Source organism: Giraffa tippelskirchi, chromosome 9 (genome assembly GCF_054371585.1).
Source record: "Giraffa tippelskirchi isolate mGirTip1 chromosome 9, T2T-mGirTip1v1.2.pri, whole genome shotgun sequence".
NCBI lineage: Eukaryota > Metazoa > Chordata > Mammalia > Artiodactyla > Giraffidae > Giraffa > Giraffa tippelskirchi.
In genome coordinates, this window is record NC_137283.1 from 137,536,416 (window position 1) to 137,559,649 (window position 23,234).

General features: G+C 35.3%; 1 protein-coding gene across 50 annotated transcripts in view; it reads right to left on the reverse strand.

Annotated features, from left to right (window-relative positions):
- The window catches only part of AHI1 (Abelson helper integration site 1), a 210,148-nt gene that overhangs the window by 162,663 nt on the left and 24,251 nt on the right, over positions 1-23,234 (reverse strand). For all 50 annotated transcript variants that reach the window (XR_014065020.1, XR_014065021.1, XR_014065018.1 and 47 more), the window contains 7 exons: positions 21,862-22,043; positions 14,520-14,733; positions 13,087-13,279; positions 11,574-11,669; positions 7,341-7,526; positions 5,668-5,820; positions 1,614-1,746 (listed from right to left, as the gene is read on the reverse strand). Coding sequence is in view for 36 of the 50 variants with exons in the window: in XM_081528744.1 (XP_081384870.1) it covers positions 1,614-1,746; positions 5,668-5,820; positions 7,341-7,526; positions 11,574-11,669; positions 13,087-13,279; positions 14,520-14,733; positions 21,862-22,043 (1,157 nt within the window). In the remaining 14 variants the exon portion in view is untranslated. The remainder of the gene's footprint in view (positions 1-1,613; positions 1,747-5,667; positions 5,821-7,340; positions 7,527-11,573; positions 11,670-13,086; positions 13,280-14,519; positions 14,734-21,861; positions 22,044-23,234) is intronic.

Consider the following 23,234-nt stretch of genomic DNA (forward strand, 5'->3'; position numbering starts at 1 on the left):
AAACTGTCTATGACATCTAGTTAAAGACTTTAAATCCTTTCTTAAAAGTATGTTCAAAGAACTAAAGAAAACCACATCTAAAGAACGAAGGTGTGAGAATTACTTCTTACCAATTAATAGATAGAGGTTATAAAAAAAGGACCAAGTAGAAATTCTAGAGTTGAAAAGTACAATAACTGAAATAAACAATTCACTAGAGGGGCTCAACAGCAGGTATGAACTGTCAGAATAATCACTAAACTTGAAGACAGTTCAATTACGATTATGTAGTCAGAGGGGCAGAAAGAAAAAAATGAAGGAAAATGAATAAAGGTGCAGAGACCTGTTGCACACCAAGTGCACCAGCATAGAAATGATGGGAGTCTCAGAAGAAGAGAAGAGACAGAAAGGGGCAGAAAGAACATGTGAAGAAATAAAGATGAAAAACTTCCCAAGTTTGTGAAAAACATTAATCTGTACATCCTATGAGCTGAATGAATTACAGGCAGATACATCATAATCAAAAATCAAAGACAAAGATTCTTCTTTTTTTTTTTTTTTTTAACTTTTTAGATTCATGCAGTAAGTATATCTAAATTCAAGTTTTTCTTAAAGAATGAAGTAACACATATTTATCCCGGAAATGTTAAAAACATACACATCAGAATGAAAATAATTCTTTCACTGCCCAGTGCATAGTGAAAAAAAAAAAATCACTATTAGTACTCTGGAGGTATGTTTTCTTAAGAATCTTTTTTCTCCCCAATGCATAGCTTTTAGTGAATGTTAACAATAGCAGAATAGCATGGTCATAATCAAACTACATGATAACTTTGTACATCTAAAGCTGACATTATTTCATGAGGAGGAATATTTACTTAATAGCTGATAATCAAGCCAATTATGAGTCCTTGCTGAAAAAAAGAGCCAATCAGCCTTGGAATAATAAACTGTGAAGCTGAGGAAAACTCAAAGTCCGTGCTTGGGGCAGACGGCTGTGGAGAGCTGGCTACTCCCTGCTGAGGTGAGCTGGTCTTCACCATTAAACAAAAAGGGCAAGTATTTCATGCCTCTATGACTAGAATAGTATGAATACCCTCTGATAAAACATCTCTAATGTTACAGAAATAACTTGTCAATGTGGTTTCTCCATTTTTTAAAGGTACTTTAAGAGTAGGTCTTTGGCCTCTCTGCTGATCTACTATAATTAAAATTCTTCATCTAGGTATTCCTGAGCCAATATTTACTGTCTTAGCACATAACAAATTTGAGGGCTTTCATAATCAAATTCTCACTATTATCAAAGGACTAAAATTGGACTAAAATTCCTCAAGAGATTTATTAATCCTACATGCTGCAAAATTTCTATACTTAAAATAGAAAATACACAAAGAGTACCTCTTGAATATTTTAAAAAATTTATTATCCTTCATTTGATCATTCTCATTTTTATTCCTGGACATATACTGTATAGTGTAAATTATTAAAAAAAGAATTGTGACTTTACTTGAGGAAATCTATTTTAATTCAGTAGTATGGGTGGATGACAAATTAAGATTTCAAGGAATTTTAAAAAACATAAAAAATCCTCTCATAGTCTAATATTAGACTAAACAGATAGGATCATTACTCACAAATAATTGGATACCCATCCCGGCTGGCACAGGCTGCTGCTAATATTCTTCCATTGTGGGAGAAAGCGAGACAAAAACATCCTCGCTCTCCTGCATTTAGTGAGAAGAGGTGCTTGTTTGGGATACGGCAGGCCTGTAAAACATACATTTTATGAATATATATGAAGAAGAAACATTACATATGAAAGCTAGTTGTTAATTTCAATTATTGTAGCTGGTGCCGTTTCTGGTTTTTTAAAAGGTCCCTTTACTGTGAGGCAGAGGAGGAAGAAAGCAAGTAAGAAGAATGATGGAAAACCATAGTAAATTACTTCACTTTCAAAGCAGACAATCAGTTTTAATTCTCCATAAAATTGAGTGAATTTATACCCCATGCCTACTAGCACTATTCACCTAAAAGATGAACACAAAATTTCAAGATCTGATACTCTAAAGCTGTCACTCCCACATTATTTTCATGTAGCCACAAAAGGGAATGTGTGTCACACCCTTCTTTCATGACAGCAACTAATTAAGTGATTTTTGTGGAACTATAAACTTGTCCTGAGTCTACAGATGCCATATAGACCCAGCTGAAGTCCAGGATGTATAAATATTCATTCTTTCTTTTTTCTCTTAAATAACCATCATTTGTAAAGCCTTCCAAAATGTTTTTTTGCAGTAAATCAATCACTTCCTACTGATTTCTCATTCACTATTTTTATTAAAATTCCTTCATCATTTTTACATTTTCATTTCTTATTACCAGATGAAACCAAAACTTTTTGTGTATTAATATCTATTGTAGAAAATACTACTTGCTTTTATTCATCCTAATTCTACCTCTTTCAAACTTCGGTGAGCCTTAGTTCCTGTGTTTCTTTCTTATTATTCAAAATGTATATTTGGCCCTTATGATATGTCATGAATGTGGTACTTTTATTACAAATATCTCTTATATATTCATCATGAGCTTCCCAGGTGGTTCAGTGATAAAGAATCTGCCTGCCAGTGCAGGAGACACAGGAGACGTGGGTTCAATCCCAGGGTTGGGAAGATGGCCTGGAGTTAGGAAATGGCTTCCCATTCCAGCATTCTTGCCTGGAAAATCCACGGACAGAGAAATGTGGCGGGCTACAGTCCATGGGATGGCAAAGAGTCAAACACTACTGAGCGACTGAGCACACACACACATATTCATCACAGCAAACCTGTGAGTAACTACTAGTACTATATAAAGCTAATAAGTATTATCCAGAGGGTTAAGCAATGGCACCCCACTCCAGTACTCTTGCCTGGAAAATCCCATGGACGGAGGAGCCTGGTAGGCTACAGTCTGTGGGGTCGCTAAGAGTCAAATATGACTGAGCGACTTCACTTTCACTTTTCACTTTCATGCACTGGAGAAGGAAACGGCAACCCACTCCAGTGTTCTTGCCTGGAGAATCCCGTGGACAGGGGAGCCTGGTGGGCTGCCGTCTATGGGGTCGCACAGAGTCGGACACGACTGAAGTGACTTAGCAGCAGCAGCAGCAGAGGCTTAAGCCCAGCTCAGTCAAAGACTATTGACTCAAGGACCTGCTTTCTAGATGGGAACCAGGTTTTCACAAGTAGCATCACAATTTAGCAGCAATATGAAGAGGCAAAATTATGAGCAGCTACTAGAAAGGTGAAAAATGCAACAGACTTCTATTAGATGTACCAGATAATGTACCAGATACCATCTTTCCATCCAGATAATTTAGAAAAGGGAGAGGAGGATAAAAAGAGGTAAAAAATTGAAGGAAAAGTTAGCAGGTTTCATAATCACTTGCTGCTACTCTTAGAGGAGGAGGTGTAGTTAAGGAAAACTGTGCCTCATCACTAAAGCCAAAACACTAAAGGCACCATCATTTAACTTGCATTCCCAGAGTAAGATGCTATACTCAGAAGAGGCACCTGATGAACATTTAATAACTGCAACAAAGGGCCTCAACATCCTCAACTCTCCACTTCTTTACTACTTTGTCAGTCACTCAGTCACACTAGGTCCTTCCTCCTTTCGCATTCATGTCTCATTTCTCACTTTTGCCACCAACTTCCCAAGGTTGGATCCTTCTCACCTCACACATCAATGACTGCAATGGCCACCTTCCTCTCATTCTGATGTATACTATCTCAAGGTCCACTACATGCCATTGCCAGCATTGGGACAAATTGTTAATTTGTTCTAAAATACAATTGTTATCACACTTCCTTCTCCCCTGAAATCTCCCATTTTTCCTCAGTCCCACACAATCAAATATTTGGCTACCCACCATTTGAGCCACTTCAGAATGTGGGCCTACTCTATCACCACCACTTGACCTCTTACACAAACTCGGATTTCCCGCTCACCAAGCTTTGAGTGCCTGAGGAATACAACAGGTGCTTTCCCATTTATTTATAACACTGCCCCAATATGAAATACTCTTCCCTGTTCTCTTCACTCACTCCTAACTTGACCACTCTTTAAAGTTTGTCACAGGCTCCGCCAACCTGTTGAATTACCCTTTCTTCCACCACTCCAGATCACCATTTACGTATCAGAAATTCTCAAACTGCTTTCATTTCAGGGTGCTTTACAGTCTTAAAAATTTTTTGAGGATCCCCAAATGTGGCTATATCTACAGATATTTATCACATTAGAAATTAAAACTGAGGAATTAAAAAACCATTAGTTAATCATTTAAAAAATAACAGAGCAAGTCCATTAAATGTTAACATAATTTCTTTTTGTGAAGGATTTCATAAAATGGAACTGTTCTATATTTTTGCTAATCTTTTCAATATCTGGCTTAATAACAGGTAGCTGGATTTGCTTAATCAAAGCAAAACTGCTTTTGCATTCACCCTCTTGTGATATCAGGTATCATTTAGCCTCTGGAAAACTCCAGTGTGAGAGAATGAAAGTCAAAAAGACAGATTAAATCATTACAGAATCATTAGAATTATTATGATCTTATTCTGAAAATAGACTAACTTCAACAGACCCCTTAAAAGGGTCTGAGGACTCCCAGCAGTCCCTGAATCACACTTTGGGAACTGCTCATCTAAACAATTATTTTTATATCTCTATCTCCTGAAGAGTTCTTTGCAGCATACCTGACAGTGAACAGCACAGTAACTCCCATGTTCCCAACTGATGTGAAAGGTCCCCAAGGGCACAGTCTAAGTGTCATTCTCTCCATATTATTATGTGTAAAGTATTATGTGAAAATAGTCACTCTTACGTATATACTGAGTCTATAAAATGAACCACTCCACTCTTTATGGAAACAAATAAGAGACTGGCAAAACTTCACCAGTAACACTTCTTGCCACTGCAAAATATGATAGCCAAGTACAAAAAAATTTTAGTGAAAGCTTAAATACTGCTCAACTTCTAGTAAAAGGATATACATATACCTGTCTCTACCAAAATGTGATTCAGGAAGAAGCCAGGGACTGAGAATTTCATGAATCTAAAAACTGTGGATTTATGGCCTGCACTGGGTCCCCCCAAATTCCTATGTTGAAGCCCTAGGCCCAGTACCTCAGAATGTAACAGTATTTGGATACAAGGTCTTTACAGAACTGATTAAGTTAAAATGAGGTTGCTAGGGTAGAGGCCTAGTCTAATAAGAAGATGAGACACCAGGGATGTACACATACAGAGAAAAGTCCACAAAGCAGCACAAGATGGCAGCCATCTGCCAGCCAAGGAGAAAGGCCTCGGCATAAACCAGCCTGCCAACCCTTAATCCTGGACTTCCAGCCTCCAGAATTATGAGAAAATAAATTTCTATTGATTAAGCCAACCTGTCTGTGACCTTTCTTATGGCAGCTCTGGCAAACTAATAAAACTCTCTATATCCCCAAAGAACTTAAGATAATATCTATATGCACACATTAGGCACTCTGTTATTATTTACCAAATGAATTAACAGGCAGACAAGATCATGGCTAAAAACAAGGATAACCTGAAAGTTTTAAGTAGCAAGCTATATACCCTAGGAGCTGATGGCGCATTTTAAAATAAACATCTAAATGAATCCAGTGTCAGTGAACACTTCACCTGCCCCGGCAATCGTTTCCACTTCACCACTTCCTTTGAATCTTCTAATCCAGGCTCTGTGTCCACTGAACTGGGCTCATGGCATCGCTCACAGGACACTGGTTTACCCTTTTCTTCCTGAAGAGCCATCATAGAACGGTAAGATGGCTTTACCTAAGTATGTACAGAAAATGAGAAAATGTATGTATCATGTTAATCTTTTTCTCTTTTCTAGCATGTATGGCTTTTAAAATATTGAAACAAACAGTATAATACAAAAATGTTTCAAAATGTAATCCAGAAAAAAATTCTACTTTTTATTTGTACACTATTTAAATAAAATAAAATAAATGGGCTTCCCTTGTGGCTCAGCTGGTAAAGAATCCGCCTGCAATGTGGGAGACCTGGGCTCGATCCCTGGGTTGGGAAGATCCCCTGGAGAAGGGAAAGGCTACCCATTCCAGTAGGGCCTGGAGAATTCCATGGGCTGAATAGTCCATGGATTCACAAAGAGTTGGAGGCGACTACGCAACTTTCATTATCACTTTAAATCAAATGAAAGTTGCTTGGAATTACAGTCCTAAACCCAAAAGCTTTAAAAGAGGGAAAGGCTAAAACAGAATTCCAACGAAATAGTTTTAGTCACTCTGTCCCTTTGTTTCTACCTCTTCACCAGCACCTACCAGATGTTATATTATGGCTCTGGCATTGTACTATGGCATCTCTGGCTTTAAGATCATAACATAAAGACCTTATGTTTTTAAATCCTCCATTTCTTAAAATAGATTTAATTCCATTCAAACCAATGAAAACCAACACTGTGGTCACAGTTTATATCAATACAGAATATGCAGAATGGCCTGAAATGTTTTGTAGCAATGAGACAAAAGCAAAAGTTTCACCTCATTTTAGGACAAATGTTTGCTAAGATAGTCATAATTTTAATCTATATACAACAGAAGTAGAAATATTACTTGTTGATTATTTGAATAATAGCATAAAAAATGTGTCTATAATTCATGGGTCTGCAAACTATGGTCTAAATGTAGCCCAATGACATTTTTGCAAATAAAGTTTTATTCAAACACATCCAAAACCATCTGTCTAGATATTATCTACATATGTGTATGTAGCTACTTTCACCTTAGGTTGAGTAGCTGCAACAGAGACTGTATAGCCTGCAAAGCCTAAACTATTTATTGTCTGGTCCTATTTGTCAATTCCCACATTAAGTCATCTGCCCGCAATGCAGGAGACGTGGGTTTGATTCCTGGGTCGGGAAGATCCCCTGGAGAAGGAAATGGCAACCCACTCCAGTATTCTTGCCTGGAGAACCCCATGGACAGAGGTGCCTGGAGGGCTACAGTCCATGAGGTCCCAAGAGTCAGACACGACTTAGTGACTAAACCACCACCACACATTAAGTCATTCTTTTAGCTTTAATATTTAAAGGTTAGCATTATTTTTAAAAAAATCTTAAAATTGAAATCTGTATTTATGACTTAAAATTCATTAAAATGTCTTTTAAGTATCAGCTATTACAGGCTTAATATATAATCTCTGAAGTTTCCTTTCTATTTCAGATATCTATTAAAATAATTCTAAAGTTTTTATCTGTATAGAAATAGAAACCATCACCCACCCTTTAATCTCAACAACAAAAGATATATTTTTTGCATGTGCTATTAACTTACACATTCTGGAACTTTCAATCCTCTCACAGTTACATACAACGTTGATGGATAATGATTTCTTGGACATTTTGACCACCACTCAAAAACCTCAACGACATCTGACTGAGATCGAGGCTTAGTAGGTGGGTAATACAGTTGCAAGCGAAGTTTTGAATTGATGTTTACATTTCCATTGGCTCCTAGAAGCTTAAAATGGGAATTCAAATGAAATGTTACCTTCATTGAAAAGATGCCCAATAAAGCAACAGTAGACAGTCAAAAATTCATTTTAAAAAGATTAATATGGCACGCTGAAATTCCTCAGGTTTGTAAAGCCAAGAAAAGAACACTGACACAGTTGGTTAAGCAGTTTCAGGTCATTTTGACAAGGTAACCCAAACGATATCCTAAGAGCTGTCTTTTCCCCTATACAACTTCAGACAATTGGTAGAGCACTAACATTACTGTGGCAGGTATTACTTTGTACAAATAAGGTGATCAACACACATCTGTTTGTAATAATACTGATAAAGATTAAAATGCATATTATTTAAACACAGAAACAAATTTCCCATTTGTTCAGCATCAGTATTTTTACTGGTAAAATTTCATGGTTAAACTTTCAAAGAGTCAAAATTATTCTAAAAGAGAGCTCCATATTATGTTTTTAAAATGTTTTGGTCCACCTTCTTAAAAAGGTCTAGTCAATTTAAAAAACTATTAAACAAGACAACATATGTTTAAGCTAAATAAGTGGACAGTCTTAGGAGAAAAATTATCTCACCAACTCAAAATTAGGTTCTCTTTTACTAGACTGTGACTGTTAAGTAGAAAATACCTCTGTTAACCTTTGTGTCCTTTACAAATTAGTAGAGACAGTTGAGAGCCTCTGCAGCAGTTCAGGCAGAACATGGAGGTGACAAACTGGAAGAGTAGGAAGGGACAGAGTACAGGGAACATTTAATAACTTTTACTGATCGTGCAAGTTGGAAAGTAAACAGGGAAGAGCCAAGAAAGATGCTTAACGTAGTGCTGTCCAAGAGAACTTTCTGTGATGACAGGCATGCTCTCAGCTTGCGCTATGCAAGACAGTGTCCACTAGTCACTTACGGCTGTCGAGCACTTGAAGTGGGGCTAGTGCAACTGTGGAAATCAAATTTTAATTACATTTAATTTTAGCTCATTTATTTGAATGCAAACAGCCACGTATGACTTGTAGCTACCAAAACAGATAGGGCAGCTCTAAGGCTGTAAGCCTGGGAGACTGGGCAGATGGTGGTGCTACCAAATGAGGTAGCAGATAGGGAAGATGTAAGAGATTTAGGGAGGATGTTCCGTTTGGGGGAGTCAGATAGCTGTGGGTCACCCAAGCTGAAATGTCTGAATTCTGAAGCATATGCAGGAAAAGTGGGTCTAAGAAAAGTGGATTAAAGATGAAATCATGAGCAGGATTGATAATAAAGAGATAACTGGAAGACGAGTAAGAAAACCGAAGGAACGGGATAAGGAAATCAGGAAAAAATGGTGTCAAGAAAAACCAAGGTATCAAAAGCATGGTATTACACACATAAGTATGACTGGTAAAAGAACTAGAAAATGTTCAATAATTTGGCAAATAGAAGCTTTATTAGCTGAGGCAAAATCCAGATCTGCACTGTGTTCAGGAACAAGGTATCAATAAAGAAACAGAAGTTAGCAAAAATACAACTCATTTTTTCCCTACCCCTGTAGGAGAGGATGTAAAGTCAATGGAGGTTGTAAGCTGAGGGGGTGACATTATGAAACACAGGGATAAAAAAACAGTTTCAAACTGAGCAATTCAGATGTATAGTCCTTAAATAATAGGCACTCATGATTCCTTTCATAAACTGTACTATCTGCCTGAAGCTTATCATAGGCAATAAGATCATTTTTAGAAGGTTATTTATTCCCCAGATTCTAAATCATACTTTCCGTAAGTTGTTTTAATATTCACTAGCCAATTTAGTTTATACAAGTATGCTGCTTAGTATGAGTAAACAACTAAGATTCAGCTAAATCCTGCCATTATGATTACAAAACATATAATGTGAAGCGTGATAAATAAGGTTTTATTATTTTGTAGTTTAACAGATTAGTCATATACATGTGCTTAAAGAATCAAAAGTGCCTCTACTTGAGAATTAGATTATTAGAATAAAGTCTCATTTATATCTGCACAAAGTTCTTTGGGGTTCATTTGGACCACTATGATAACTTCATTATTATCTAGGACATTCCTAGAACCAATGGTACGGGCATTAAAACATGTGCATTGTAATCTGATTCATGTCACTTTCTCGAAGATAGTTTTTTTTTAGTCAGTTTCCATATATTTATTAATTCCCTCAGTAGATACTCATGGAGCACTTTCTGTGTGCCATTCATATGCAGGGAATGATATTACAGAGAATTTCAAGAGTAATATATTAAATGCAAAGATATTTGGTAAAATACAGGCTAAAATATGTTCAACAAATTGGCCAAAAAGAATTGCCAGTGACTTGAAAACTTAGTCTAATGAAATATACATATGTTTACAACAGAGGATGCACATACAATAATGTACCCTTTATTTCTGATTGCATGAATAAATAAATAAAAATTTGTATAACACTTAAAAGATAAAAATGTTGTGAAATACATTGTTTCCCAAGTGCAACTGACAGTAAACATGGCAGTTCTGCACAGACCGTAGCATAAAAGTAATGAAAGCAGTTTCTAATAAGACCACACGGTGGCAATGTTCATTCACTCTGTGAATGTGACCCTTTTTGGTCTTTTGTTTTTATTTATTTATTTGATTTAGTATGTGATGGGGTCTAGAAAAAGGTATAAGAGGTTGTAGAAGGGAGATTTTAGAAGGTAAAATGGACCGAGAGATTCTAAAACCACTCTAGAATTAATGACTCCCTCACCACAGTCAATCTGCTGCCATTCAGCAAGCAGACTGGCACCTCTCCTAGAGCCTCTAAGCTTCAGCATGGATTAAGTGTCTCATCTGGGTTTTCACAGCATCTGCTCCATAGCACATAATCACACAGGCAATACGTTCACACAGAAACTGAACTGGAGGGCCAGGACAATGTCTAATTTATCTACAAATACCCTATATTTAACAGAGTCCCTGGCATTTCACAGACACTTAGTAAATATTTGTTGAATGAATGGACGCACAAATGGAAAAATTTTATAAGATAATACAAAACAGGTTAATTAAGACTTTTTAGAACTCAAATTTATGTTCGAAGTCAGAAATAAAAAAAATTATGAAATTAAAATTTACCCTTTTCAAACATCAATCTATCCACATGTTTCATCTCTGTTGAAACACCCTAGTCAAAGATACCATCATTTTATACCTAGACTACAGCAAGAATTTTCTACTTTGATTTCCAGTACCTACATTTCTGACCTCTCTAATTCTTTCTCTACCCAGCAAAGTAAGCTTTATAAAAAATAAATCAGATTATTTCATCCTTTTGTTTAAAATCATTAAATAGCTTCCCATTACTCTTTAAAGTCTATAATGGTGGCTAGTTGCTATAACGGCTCGGGCTTGAAGACCTTGTGTAACCAAGGCCCCGTCTGCCTCAGCAAGCTCTTCAGGCACCGTTTCCTCCCTCCGTCTCTGTCCTTCATTCTCAGTGGCCTTCTTTCAGTTATCAAGGTGCTCCTTGCTCCTTCCAGCATCAGGGTCTTTGCATACTCTGCACCCAACCGAGAACTCTCTCTTCCTCATTCCTGCCATCCAGCTCATGATCAGGTTCAATGTCCTTTCTGCAGGAGACCTTTACCTGATACCACAGATGCTTTCATCATCTTGATAGTATCCATAAAAATTATAATAAATGCTTAGCTCTATGATCAACTGTTTTATGCCTGTTTTTCTTGCTAGAATATGAAGGCCATGAGGTCAAGGAGTTTATCTTCTTTGTTCACTGAATAAAACAGTGGCTGGCACATAGAAAGGGTTCAACAAATAATTTGTTGAGTTGAATAAATGCGGGCAGGGCTGTGTGTGTCTTTTTTCAATGCTGGGTCCTCAGAGCATCTGGCACACATTTAAGCACTGAACAAATATCTAAGAATCTGAATGAGCAACATTTGAGTTTGAATTAATACCTCTTCACCACAGCAATCTTACCTCCTTATCCTAACATCTTATATGACACCAAACTGAGTTGAAAAAAAAAAAAAAATAACCCATAAGATTTGAAGATTTGAAAAACATACCTTGAGAAATGCCCAGGCGATCTTCCGGAAGCCACATTCTTGGTTTCGAATTTCAGAGTTATTCTTAATTTCTTCCATGCTTAAGAAATCAAGAATCTGTAAGTAAGCATGAAAAATTATTTCACAGTATACTAGGTTATCTAAACTTTAATATTTTCTAATATCACTAAAATTTTAAAAAACCTCACTTAGAAGAAAAACATTTTTATCTCATCTCACTCACTTTTAACTCATCCAGTTAGTAAGGTCTGTTCTGATCACTTTATCTTTTATCAATAAATCTTTTAAGATTTATTTAAAACTCAAGACAAAGTATTATCTCAAATATAGTCCTGGCAAAAATATACCAGGCATAGAATTCTTAGGTTTTGCTCATTTTTGAATGTATGAGCACAGACTTCAAGGACTTGTTTGTTCAATAAACTCATGGCCTTATCTGAAGGTTCTTCCTTGGATCAACTTCTTAAGTTGGGTATTTTCTCTTTAGATATATATTTTTATTAGGCTTCTCAAAAGATTTTCTTTCATATCTCCATCTTGTCTGGATATTAAACTTCATGTATTTCCAACCAACAAGCCAGAGATTACATGTATTCTAGGAACTTGTCAGAGACTACCACTTTGAACCTACTGGTGCTCATCAAAAAGTCTGCTGAGGTAACAAATCTATAGAAGACTGCTTAGAAAATAATACATACTCCAATTTATTCCTATTTCTTATATACTTAAACTTGTCTTCAATGTAATACATTCCCAATGAAAAAACCACTGACAGTATAAGAAAAATATATAACAAAGTAAAAACAACTTGTAACCTAGACTCATAGCTGGCAAACATTAACATCAAGTTTACAGGAATTTAAATCTTGTTCTATGTATTCCAACACTATTTTGCAAACTATTTTCATATAATATGTAGTGGATAGCTCAAGTCAATATATACATATGTATGTCATCATGTAAATATCATAAATTTAATAAAAATCATAATTTATTTCACCAAACATCTTGCTAATTGAAGAGACCTATTTCCTTAAAATTTCTGCTATTATAAACAGTGCTTAAATAAATATCCTTACATACACATCTTTGAGTACTTGCCATTTATCCTTTAGAAGAAATACCAAAAGTTAGAATAATAGCTTTAAGGACTTCTGATGGATATTATCAAGTTGTTCTCAAATTCTCACACCACTTTTTTGTATTACTAATCTACTAAAATAATAGCTTGTGTGCTAAGTTTCTTCACCTGTGTCTGACTCTTTGTGACCCTATGGACTGTAGCCTGCCAGGCTCCTCTGTCCATGGGATTCTCTACGTAAGAATACTGAAGTGGGTTGCCATGTCTTGCTTCAGGGGATCTTCCTGACCCAGGGATCGAACTCTGATCTCTTAAGTCTCCTGTGCTGGCAGGCAGGTTCTTTACCACTAGCGCCTGGGAAGCCCCAAAATAAAAACTTACATTTGTGTTATTAAAATGTTAATTAAAACTTATGCTCTATTCAATTCATACCTCAAAGAACAGGATGACTTTAGGGCTCTCATCAAAATCTCGAAGCAAATAGGGAAAGTTTTCATTAAATATAATTTGTTCTTCCCACTCTGGAAGCCTTGATTTTAACTGTTTAAAATCATACGGCTGGGTCATAATAGGAAGAATATAATCCACATTCTCTTTTTCATAGTAAGATGAAACAGGCCGTTCACTGTTCAAAAAAGATACTGCCATTAACACAGTTCTTTGTGATTTTGAGAAGGCGAGAAAAAATAAAACTAGAGTGTTCAAGGTGAGGTGATCAGAAACAATAAATAGCCATGATACGTAAGGAAAAAATATTTTATGTATTTAGAAAGCTACAAATTTTATGAGGCTGAAAAGTAGTAGTATCTTAGTTCATTTTGCATTTACATACTCTCAGTTTCAAAGAATTATTTTATTATTTAAATATAAAGTGAGAGGTAATGATTTATCCTTCAGCATATAAAGCTAGAATAAAGTAACATCTTCAGAATATTAAATGAGTTTGTGATAAGTTAGTACATTAGATTTAAATAACAAAATTTGAGCACAACAGGATTGTATGTACTTCAAGGTTTGTTATATTTTCTTTGTGTGTCCAAGACAAATGAATAAGTGAATAACCTCTCTCATAATTTTCTTGTTTCCCATTTCTGCCATTTTTCCAGGCAAATAATTTTTTTGAATTCTAGTACAGTCATTTATTATACTTCGTATTTGGGCCTTAAGCATGTATTAGCTACAAAATTAATACTAGGAAAAATTAAATTCAAGACATCTGCCTCACCTGAGGGACAGACAATACATTACATTCAAAAGAAAATATATATGAAAATATGAGGTTAGACAACTAAAGGATTTACAGTGTAACATGAGACAACTTACAATGCAATCTAAATATCATAAATTAGTCACTAAGCTTCGGAGAAACTCTCCCAACTCCACTCCACTTAAAATTAATTATTCAATTAGCACAGTCACTTCATTTCTTCTATAAAACATAATGATCAATATCAAGAAGAACACCTACAATTAGTATGAAAACTGAAAGTGAGAGTCACTCAGTCAGTCGTGTCTGACTCTTTGCAACCCCATGGACTATACAGTCCATGGAATTCTCCAGGCCAGAATACCAGAGTGGATAGTCTTTCCCTTCTCCAGGGGAATCTTCCCAACCCAGGTCTTCTGCACTGCAGGCAGATTCTTTACCATCTGGACCACAAGGTAAGTCCAAGAATACTGATGTGGATAGTCTTTCCCTTCACCAGTGGATTTTCCCGACCCAGGAATTGAACCTGGGTCTCCTGCATTGTAGGAGGATTCCTTACCAACTGAGCTATCAGAGAATGATCGTCAGGGGCAGAAAAAGGACTTCTACTGTAGATAGTTTCAATTTCAAGGATTGGCTGTACAATTTAAAAAATTACCTATCATCTTTCTTGACATATTGACCAGTATTCTCATCAACCACATGAATTTTTACCATTGGGTGAGAAATCATAAAATCTGACTTAAGTCGATCAGTTCGATGAATGTAAACTCCCAGGACAAGGTCATCATCAAGCAAACATTTGGGATAAACTGGACTATCACGGCTTGTTATTTCATGAACACCATCACCATCAGTGTCTTCATTATCATCTGAAACCACATGCATGGAAGAAAATCAATGTTATCAATGTGATGATTAATTGTTCCCATAACAATATACTCAACAATAAACACTGAATTTACAGATAATCTAATGCTCATGATCTATGCTTATTTATCTCTGTTCACAAAGACACTTCAAGGAAAAACAAAGAAAAAGCCAAACAATAGCAGACTACACTCTGAGAGGAAATGCTTCATTTACTAATGCATTAAAGTAGGGTGAGGTATCTTTCTTTGTTTTCCCAGCAAGGACCAACAACACAGAAAGAAAAAAATGAGAGCCAAAGACAAAAAAGTAATTTTATCTAGATATTTTCTAAGTGGAACATGTATCACTCAAATCGTTTAAAACTACAATTTCTGTTTCTGGGTAGAATGCAGCAGGAATTTTGCAGGTCAATATTTCTGGTAAAAAACAACTTGAAAAAGCCAAATAAATTGCAAAAACCTTATTTTTAAAGGCATCAGAAAAGTACAGAAACAATGGACAGTAGATGGACTACAAGTCCAGAGAGGGAGAATCAATTGGGGGTAAGCTGATAGACTGGCAGCTGTTTCAGCGTCTGGGGACATTTTCTGATCAGGATATGAGAAGAGGACAAAGGCAGAAGTTCACCACTGGGAGAAAAGAGTAACCAGAAAAATTTTTAGTGGTTGTGCAGGGTTAAGTGATAAAATTGGCCTCAAACACATGGCCAGTGGGAGAGGCTAAAGAGGAGTGAAACCTCCCAGTCTTGTTTTAGCTAGCAAGGACTCACCAGAGGGAAGGGCCTGAAACAAAGCAGGCAAGGAGGAAGCCCTGGAGGGCATGATGATTTTACACCTACAGCCACTTTTCACCTGGGGTCACTTATCAATTCTGGGCATATCTAGAGGTTGAGAATCCAGGCACGGCCCCTGGCAGAAGGCCCCTATTGGGGGACAGAGAAGCCAGCAGACATTCTGGTGTTCACATGGAGCTGGAATGACAAAACTAGGAGACTTGAGAGGCCTCAACCACATGGCCAGTCTCTCCCTCAAGACATCTGCCAAAATTTGAAGTTGCGTGGGGCAGAAGGCTAAAGGATGAAGTTGAAAACCTCTGAAAGGCAAAACTGACTCTCCCCAAGTTCTCAAGGGCTAACAAGGCAAATATCTGCCAGGCTCTCAATTTGAAACACCTAGAAGGCCACATCCTAGGAACTGGGAAAGTATGAGATAGGGTCTTACCAAAACTACAACACAGATCTGACTTAGCTTAGATTAGTTGAAATTAGTTGTCCACTCTGTCTGCCTAAGAATAGAAAGAGAAAACCCTCCCTAGTGGAAGATAAAATCATTCAGCAACTCTGAAATTCTATATACAATGTCCAGCATATAACAAAAAAGTTACTAGACATAAAAGAGATGAGACTATACGACCAATATCCAAGAGAAAACACAGAAAACAGAAGCAGACCCACAGATGATGTGTACTGGAGTTAGCATACAAGGACTTTAAATAACTATGATTAATATGTTCAAGAAAAAAAGGGAAAGAAGGACAAAATAATTTTTAAAAATGGAAACTTTCTACAGAGAATTGAAATTGATTAAAAAAAAAACAGGCATTATGGAACTGAAAAATATATTGCCTGAAATTAGGAATTCAATGGATGTATCTAAAAAAGCATATTGGATGCAAAGGAAGGCATAATTACTGAATCAGAAGAAAAATCATTATAAATATCCAAAACAAAGCATAATGAAAAAAAAAAAGAACATCAGGGAAAAATCATAAGAAACATGTGGACAAATTCAAAAGAGTTTGTGAAATTATAAATATCTAGAAAAACAGGAGAGGATGATGAAGAAGCCATATTCAAAGCAATAATGAGTAAGAATTTTCCACAAGTGATAAATGATATCAATCAGTAAACTCTAAGTAGGGTGGATTCCAACAAAGCTATATTTAGGCACAGCATGATAAAATACTGAAGCAAAGATAAACAGAAAATCTAAAGAGCAGGCAAAGGGGGAAAAAAAGACAACAGACCCTTCAAAGGCACAGAAATAAGATTACAGTTGGGATTAAAAAATGATGGAACCCAGAAGACAACTGTATTAATATGACTTCCTGCAACCTAAAATTATATATTAGCAAAAATGCTTTAAAAATGAAGGTAAAGACATTTTAATGCAACAAAATCTGAGTGAATTAGCTGGCTTGCACGAAAAGAAAGAATAAACTGAATTCTTAGCGCAGATAAAAAATGGAAAAAAAAAAAGTAAATTTGGGGATGAATATAAATTAATATCAACTGTACAAAATGGTAACTGTAAAATCTGTGAAGTTTAAAATATCTTCAGGCCTAAGATACATGATGAGAAACCAGAAGGCAGGAGGGAGATAGATGCAGAGAAACTACCTGACAAAATTCAAATGGAGCTAAACTATTCTACTGTTTTAGCAGTATTGGAGAAGTGTATTCTGTTAGAGTTGGTTTGTATTAAACCATAAGTCAAGAATAAACTTAATGCTCTCAGAGCATCAGCAAAAAAATAAAATAGTGGAAGAATGTGTAATTAATAAGTTAATAGAGGAGCAAATCTTTAAAAGTAATCTCAACAACTCAAAAGAAGCCAAGGAGAATAAGGAACATAAAACACTTAGATGGTATAGAAAAACTAACAGTGAGATGATAAACATAAGGACACAGAAAGATCATAAACAAGAAGATACCCGGGAGTGGGGCACAGGAACGCTTCACATTTATTGGGGACCTGTCCCTAAGGAGTTCACAGCCTGAGGGCTGAGATCCCACATGTGCTGGAGTAGGGGAAGAAAACCAGTGAAGGTAAAAAAGAAAGGTATATGGACACAAAGGGGCTCAAACAAAGGCTGTGCAAAGCAGCACAGGCAGGGAGCCTCAGGGATGCGGAGGCAGAAGAATGGAGTACTGTCCGGCCCCACCTAGACCTGCAGACCATGGACCAAGCACAGGTTTAAAGGCTGTCCCTCCTCAACCAGGTTGGCACCACTTAGGGGCACACTGTGGAAGACGACGGAGAAATGAGGAAAGGAAAAAGTGTTCTATGCAAACCCAAATCGTAATGGAGAATGAATCATCAGAGATTAAAAAGGACACTGTATACTGATTACTACAGACTGAATGCTTATGTCTCCCCAAAATTCACATGCTGAAATCCTAACCTTCAATGTAATAGTATTAAGAGGTTGGGCCTTTGGAAGATGATTAGATTATGAGGGTAGAGCCTTCATGAATGGGACTAGTGCCCTTATAAAACAGAACCCAGAGAGCCCTCTTGCCCCTTCCACATTGAATCTGCAAGTACCCTGATCTTGGACTTCCCAGCCTCCAGAACCATGAGTTATAAATGTTTACAATTTAAGGCATCCAGTCATGGTATTTTGTTACAGCAGCTTGAATGGACTATGACAATGACAAAAGTGTCAATTGGATAGGAAGATAAAACAATCCTTTGCATGTATATATATTCAATAACAAAGCTCCAAAATATGCAAAGAGAAAAATGACACAAACAAAAACAGAAATGTAAAAGAATACTAGAAACTTTAATACTCATCTCAATAGCTGATAGAATAAGCAGACCAAATAAAAAAAAATTAGTAAGATGAGAATACAATAAACTCGATCTGACATACATAGGACACCATCACACCCAACGACATCAGAATTCACATTCTTTTCAAGTGCATGTGGCATATTTACCAAACTCATCATAAGGTGGTCATAAAGACAGCCTCAATAAATTCAAGAGATTGAAATGATTCACAATATGTTCTCTGACAACAACGTAACATAAAACCCAAAACAAAAAGATAACTAGAAAATCACCTGCTGCCTGAAACTAAACAAAACACTTCTAAATAATGAGTGATCAAAGGAGAAATTTAAATGGAAATTAGGAAATACTTTTATGGAATGATAAGAATATAGAACATATCAAAAATTTGTGGGATGCAGAAACAGTAGTGCTTAGATGGTCATTTAATGTATTAGAAGCAAAGGATGACTTAAATCTTATAAAATCCTCCTTATAAAGTCAGAAATCAACAGCAAATCAAACCCAAAGAAAGTTATAAAAGGAAATAATATATACAGAAGAAGTCACTAAAATTATATACAAATCTACGATAGAATAAAAATAAAAGCTAAAGGTTGGTCCTTTAAAAATGTTTATAAATTGAAAATCCTGAGACTGATGAAGAAATCGAGGGAAATCCAATTACCAGTATCAAGGGGTACCCTTTCAGATGCCATAGACATACAAAATTTGAAAATCCATATTAAATGGACAAATTCCTCAAAAAATACAGTCTATCAAAGCTGACAGAAGAAACAGAAAATATGAAGAATCTGATATTTATTAAAGAAACTAAATCTGATTTAAAATTCTTCCCACAAAGAAAATCTTGGCCTAAGAACATTTATTAGCAAATTCTTCCAAACATTTAAGGAAGAAAAAACACCAGTTTATACAAATATAGAGAATTGAAAAAGGAAATATTTCCCAATTCTTTTTAAGACCACCAAAACTTTGATGTTAATTCCGGGTATTTAAACAAAAGAGAAGTACAAACAAATCTCTCTCATGAACACAGGTACAAAAATTCTTAACAAAGTATCAGCAAATCAAATCCAGTAATACATTTAAAAAAAAAAAAGCTAATATATCACAACAAAGTAGGTGCCTCCCCCACCTCTGCCAGGAACACAAAGATCGCTTAATAGTCAAATAACAATTACATTAATAGAAAAAAGGGTAAAAATTAATATGATTATGTTAATAGATGCAGAAAAAGCATTTGATAAAATTCAGTATCTATGAATGGTTAAAAGGAAAAAAAAACTATTAGCCAATTAGGAATAATTCAATAGGGGTATTTACAAAAAAGTCTTTAGCAAAGTCACACTCAATGGTAAAATAATGGATGCTCTCCCCTAAGACTGGCAGCTAGAGAAGAGTATTTGTTATTACCACTTCTATTTAACACTATAATCAAAATTCTAGGCAGTGTCTAGGTAAAAATAAGGAATAAGACATAAGAATAAAAAACAAAGCAATAAAACTATCATTATTAACAGCAACATCTATTATAAAGCTATTATGTCTAAGACACGGTAGTGACGTTAGTGTAAACCATCTAAAAATGGAGATTAGTGAAACTGACCAACTTACACAGTCATGCTATTCATGATAACAGTTACAGTGAAATGCAGAGGCAAAGATGCTCTTTTCAGTAAATGGTATTAGGTCAAGTACATATTCATATATGACAAAATAATGGATCTGGACCACTACCTATCCCCACACATAAAAATCAATTCCAGGTGAACTGCAAATCTGAAAGTGAAAACTGAAACAAAAATCTTTTAGAAAATAATATATAGAGAAACACCTTCGGGACTTGGGAAAGATTTCTTATATCAGAGAAAGCACTTAAAATCAAAGGGAAAAACATGGAATACACTGGGCTATATAAAATCCTTAAATTTTGTTTTACAAAAGATATCAATACCAGTAGGAGAAAAATAATAAAACCCAGAGAGAGAAGGTATTTGTGATATACATATATATGGAAATATACTCATATATATATGAAAAACTGTTATCTAGTTATATAAAACATTCTCACAATTTAATTAGAAAAAGGCAGACAATTCCATTTCTTAAAAAATTACACAAAAAACTTGAACAAATTTACCATGAAGGAATCCAAGTAGTCAATAAACATGAATAAGATGCTCAACTGCACTAGTTACCATGGAAATCAAATCAAAGTCAAAATTGAATAATCACTAAACACTTATAAGAATGACTAAAATTTTATAATACTGACAATATAAATGTTAGTGAAGATATAGAGCAATGGAAACTCAAATAGTGCTAGCATCTACTGATAAGCCAAGTGTGGAAAATGAGAAGTATCTGTTAAAGTGAAAAATATACACACTCTATGGCATAGCAACTCTAAGAATACAACAACAAAAAATGTACACACATGCTCATTAAAAAATGTGACCAGAATGTTCATTGTAGCTTTACTTACTTTATAATCACTTAATACTAGCAATACCTCAAATGTTAATCAATAGAATAGGTAATTAATTGTGGTATATTCACACAATGGATATCTACATGGTACAAAAACAGGACTGAAGATGCATAAGCTCAAGTGCATGCACAACAGTATAAATCTCACACAAGATAATTTGGAGGAAAAAAAGCCACACACAAAGAGCATAGTATTTATAATTCTAAATATTTATCTTAAAATAGAAAAACAGGGAAAATTAACTTTGTGTTAGATGTCAAAATAGTATTCACTCTTGTAGGACAATGAACTAGAAGGGAATTTGTGGGGGGCTTCTGAGTGCTAATGATCTGGTTCTTGATTTGGATGATGACTTTATAGACATGTCCAGTTTGTGAAAATTCACTAAGTAGTATACATGTAATACATACACTTTTCTTTTTAAAAAATTAATTACTGGAACCACAAAACACCATAAACTGCATGAATAAATACCATAAATTCTAAAATTGCCCATTTTTTAATCCCAATTTTTGGCCAATTAAATGGAAACTGAAAAGAAAAAAAATAGAAAATGTAAGAAGCAGAAAAAAGTTAAGTAATGAAAAATAAGATAAAAGAAATGAGCAAAAAGGAAGGTAGAAAGCAAGAGGTGAAATAAAAAGTGGGCAGGAAAAAGCTGAATTATGAGAAACTGTGAAGACAGCATGTTTGACAGAGGGATGCAACTTAAATATCTGAAATGTTTATTGGCTGTTGACCATTTACAGTTTTCAATGCTGTCTTAATTATTTAGAGGCAATAACATACAGAAGAAATCAGTGTCACAATAGCAACTACAACATTACTAATGATGACTCAAGTAAGACTAATTCATCACAGAAATCCACAGTTATAAACAAATGAATGTTATCATCTAGACAAATCTAAGAATAAGTATCAAATATTCTGTATCGGATTATTTTTTCAATTATATGATTTGGGACTAGATTTTCTTTAGTTTTAAGGACTAAAAGTCCCTGAATCAAGTTATTCCTACCAAGGCACACATTTTTCATTTAATTTGGATAACAAACCTGTTTTAGCCTTCTTTTTCTTTTTTTTCAGTTTGGATTTTGTGTCATCTTGCATGTTGTCTTCTACATTTTGTTTCTTTGAGCTCATTTCATCATCTTGATGAGTATCTGAAGTAACTGCTCCAACTGGAGATTCTTTCTTTTGTTCACCTTCAACTGGGTCATCAGAGATGATTGATGTACTGCAAATATAGGAAAGGGAAAGGAAAGGGAAGTCGCTCAGTCGTGTCCGACTCTTTGCGACCCCGTGGACTGTAACCTACCAGGCTCCTCCATCCATGGGATTCTCCAGGCAAGAATACTGGAGTGGTTTGCCATTTCCTTCTCCAACTGCAAATATAATCCAAGTTCAAACCACTGGAATGTACCATCATTATTACTACCCTGCAGCAAAGTTAACAGTGACTAGAGGCAAGGATAATCCTAAAATTGGTATTATTTTCTGCTGGGAGATACATATATTTTCTTACACACTAAAATGGTTAGCTGTCAAACTAAGTATTATGTGTACTAATCTACCCTTGGTGATACGTTATAGATCCCATGAGCCAAATTAAACTCATCTCTAAACTCCTGGGAAAAATGAAATTGTATTTTATGATCAATGGATCTGTTTTTACCTAGGATTGATAAAATTATCCTCACTCTACTGCCAAGTAAATGAATGATGAACAAATCTCTAGATTATTTAAAAGCAAAAAAAAAAAAAGTGTTCTAATTTTTTTGTTCCATTTTCAAGAGGTTTCAGATATCCAACTTTTGATTTCTAGGTAAAAATTAATTGCTTGTGTCTTCCAGCGGCTTATGTGCCACTACGTTTTCAGAAGACTATCATTAAAATTAAAATCTGCATCACATGAACTATTAATACTAAATGGTAAAGGGTGGCAGCCTAGACGCACACTGAGTTGTAAGGAGAAATCAGCCTATTAATGTTTGTGACTTACCAAGTAAAAAAGAAATCTGGATCTAATAATCAAAAATTGACTTCCAATATATTTAGTCATATTTCAAAAAGGGGGCTGAGAAATAGAGTAAAGAAATATTTCAAAGCAGTCATTCTAGAAAGTCATGTCATTTTATCATATAATCAAATACTGTTATTTAAAGAGAACAGTTACCCTTTGCATGTCTTTGTCATGTAAAGCATGGTTTTGTTTAAAATTCATAAACTGATCTTACTAAGAGTGAGTATGACTTACAGTTCATAACAGATACGGTAACTATGTGAAGAAATAAGATTTATGGTGTACTATAGTAAGCAGTCTTTAAGGTGGCCCCCAATGATCCATGCCTCTTAATATTCATGTTGTTGTTGTTTAGTCGCCAAGTTATGTCTGACTCTTTGTGACCCCATGGACTGTAGCCCACCA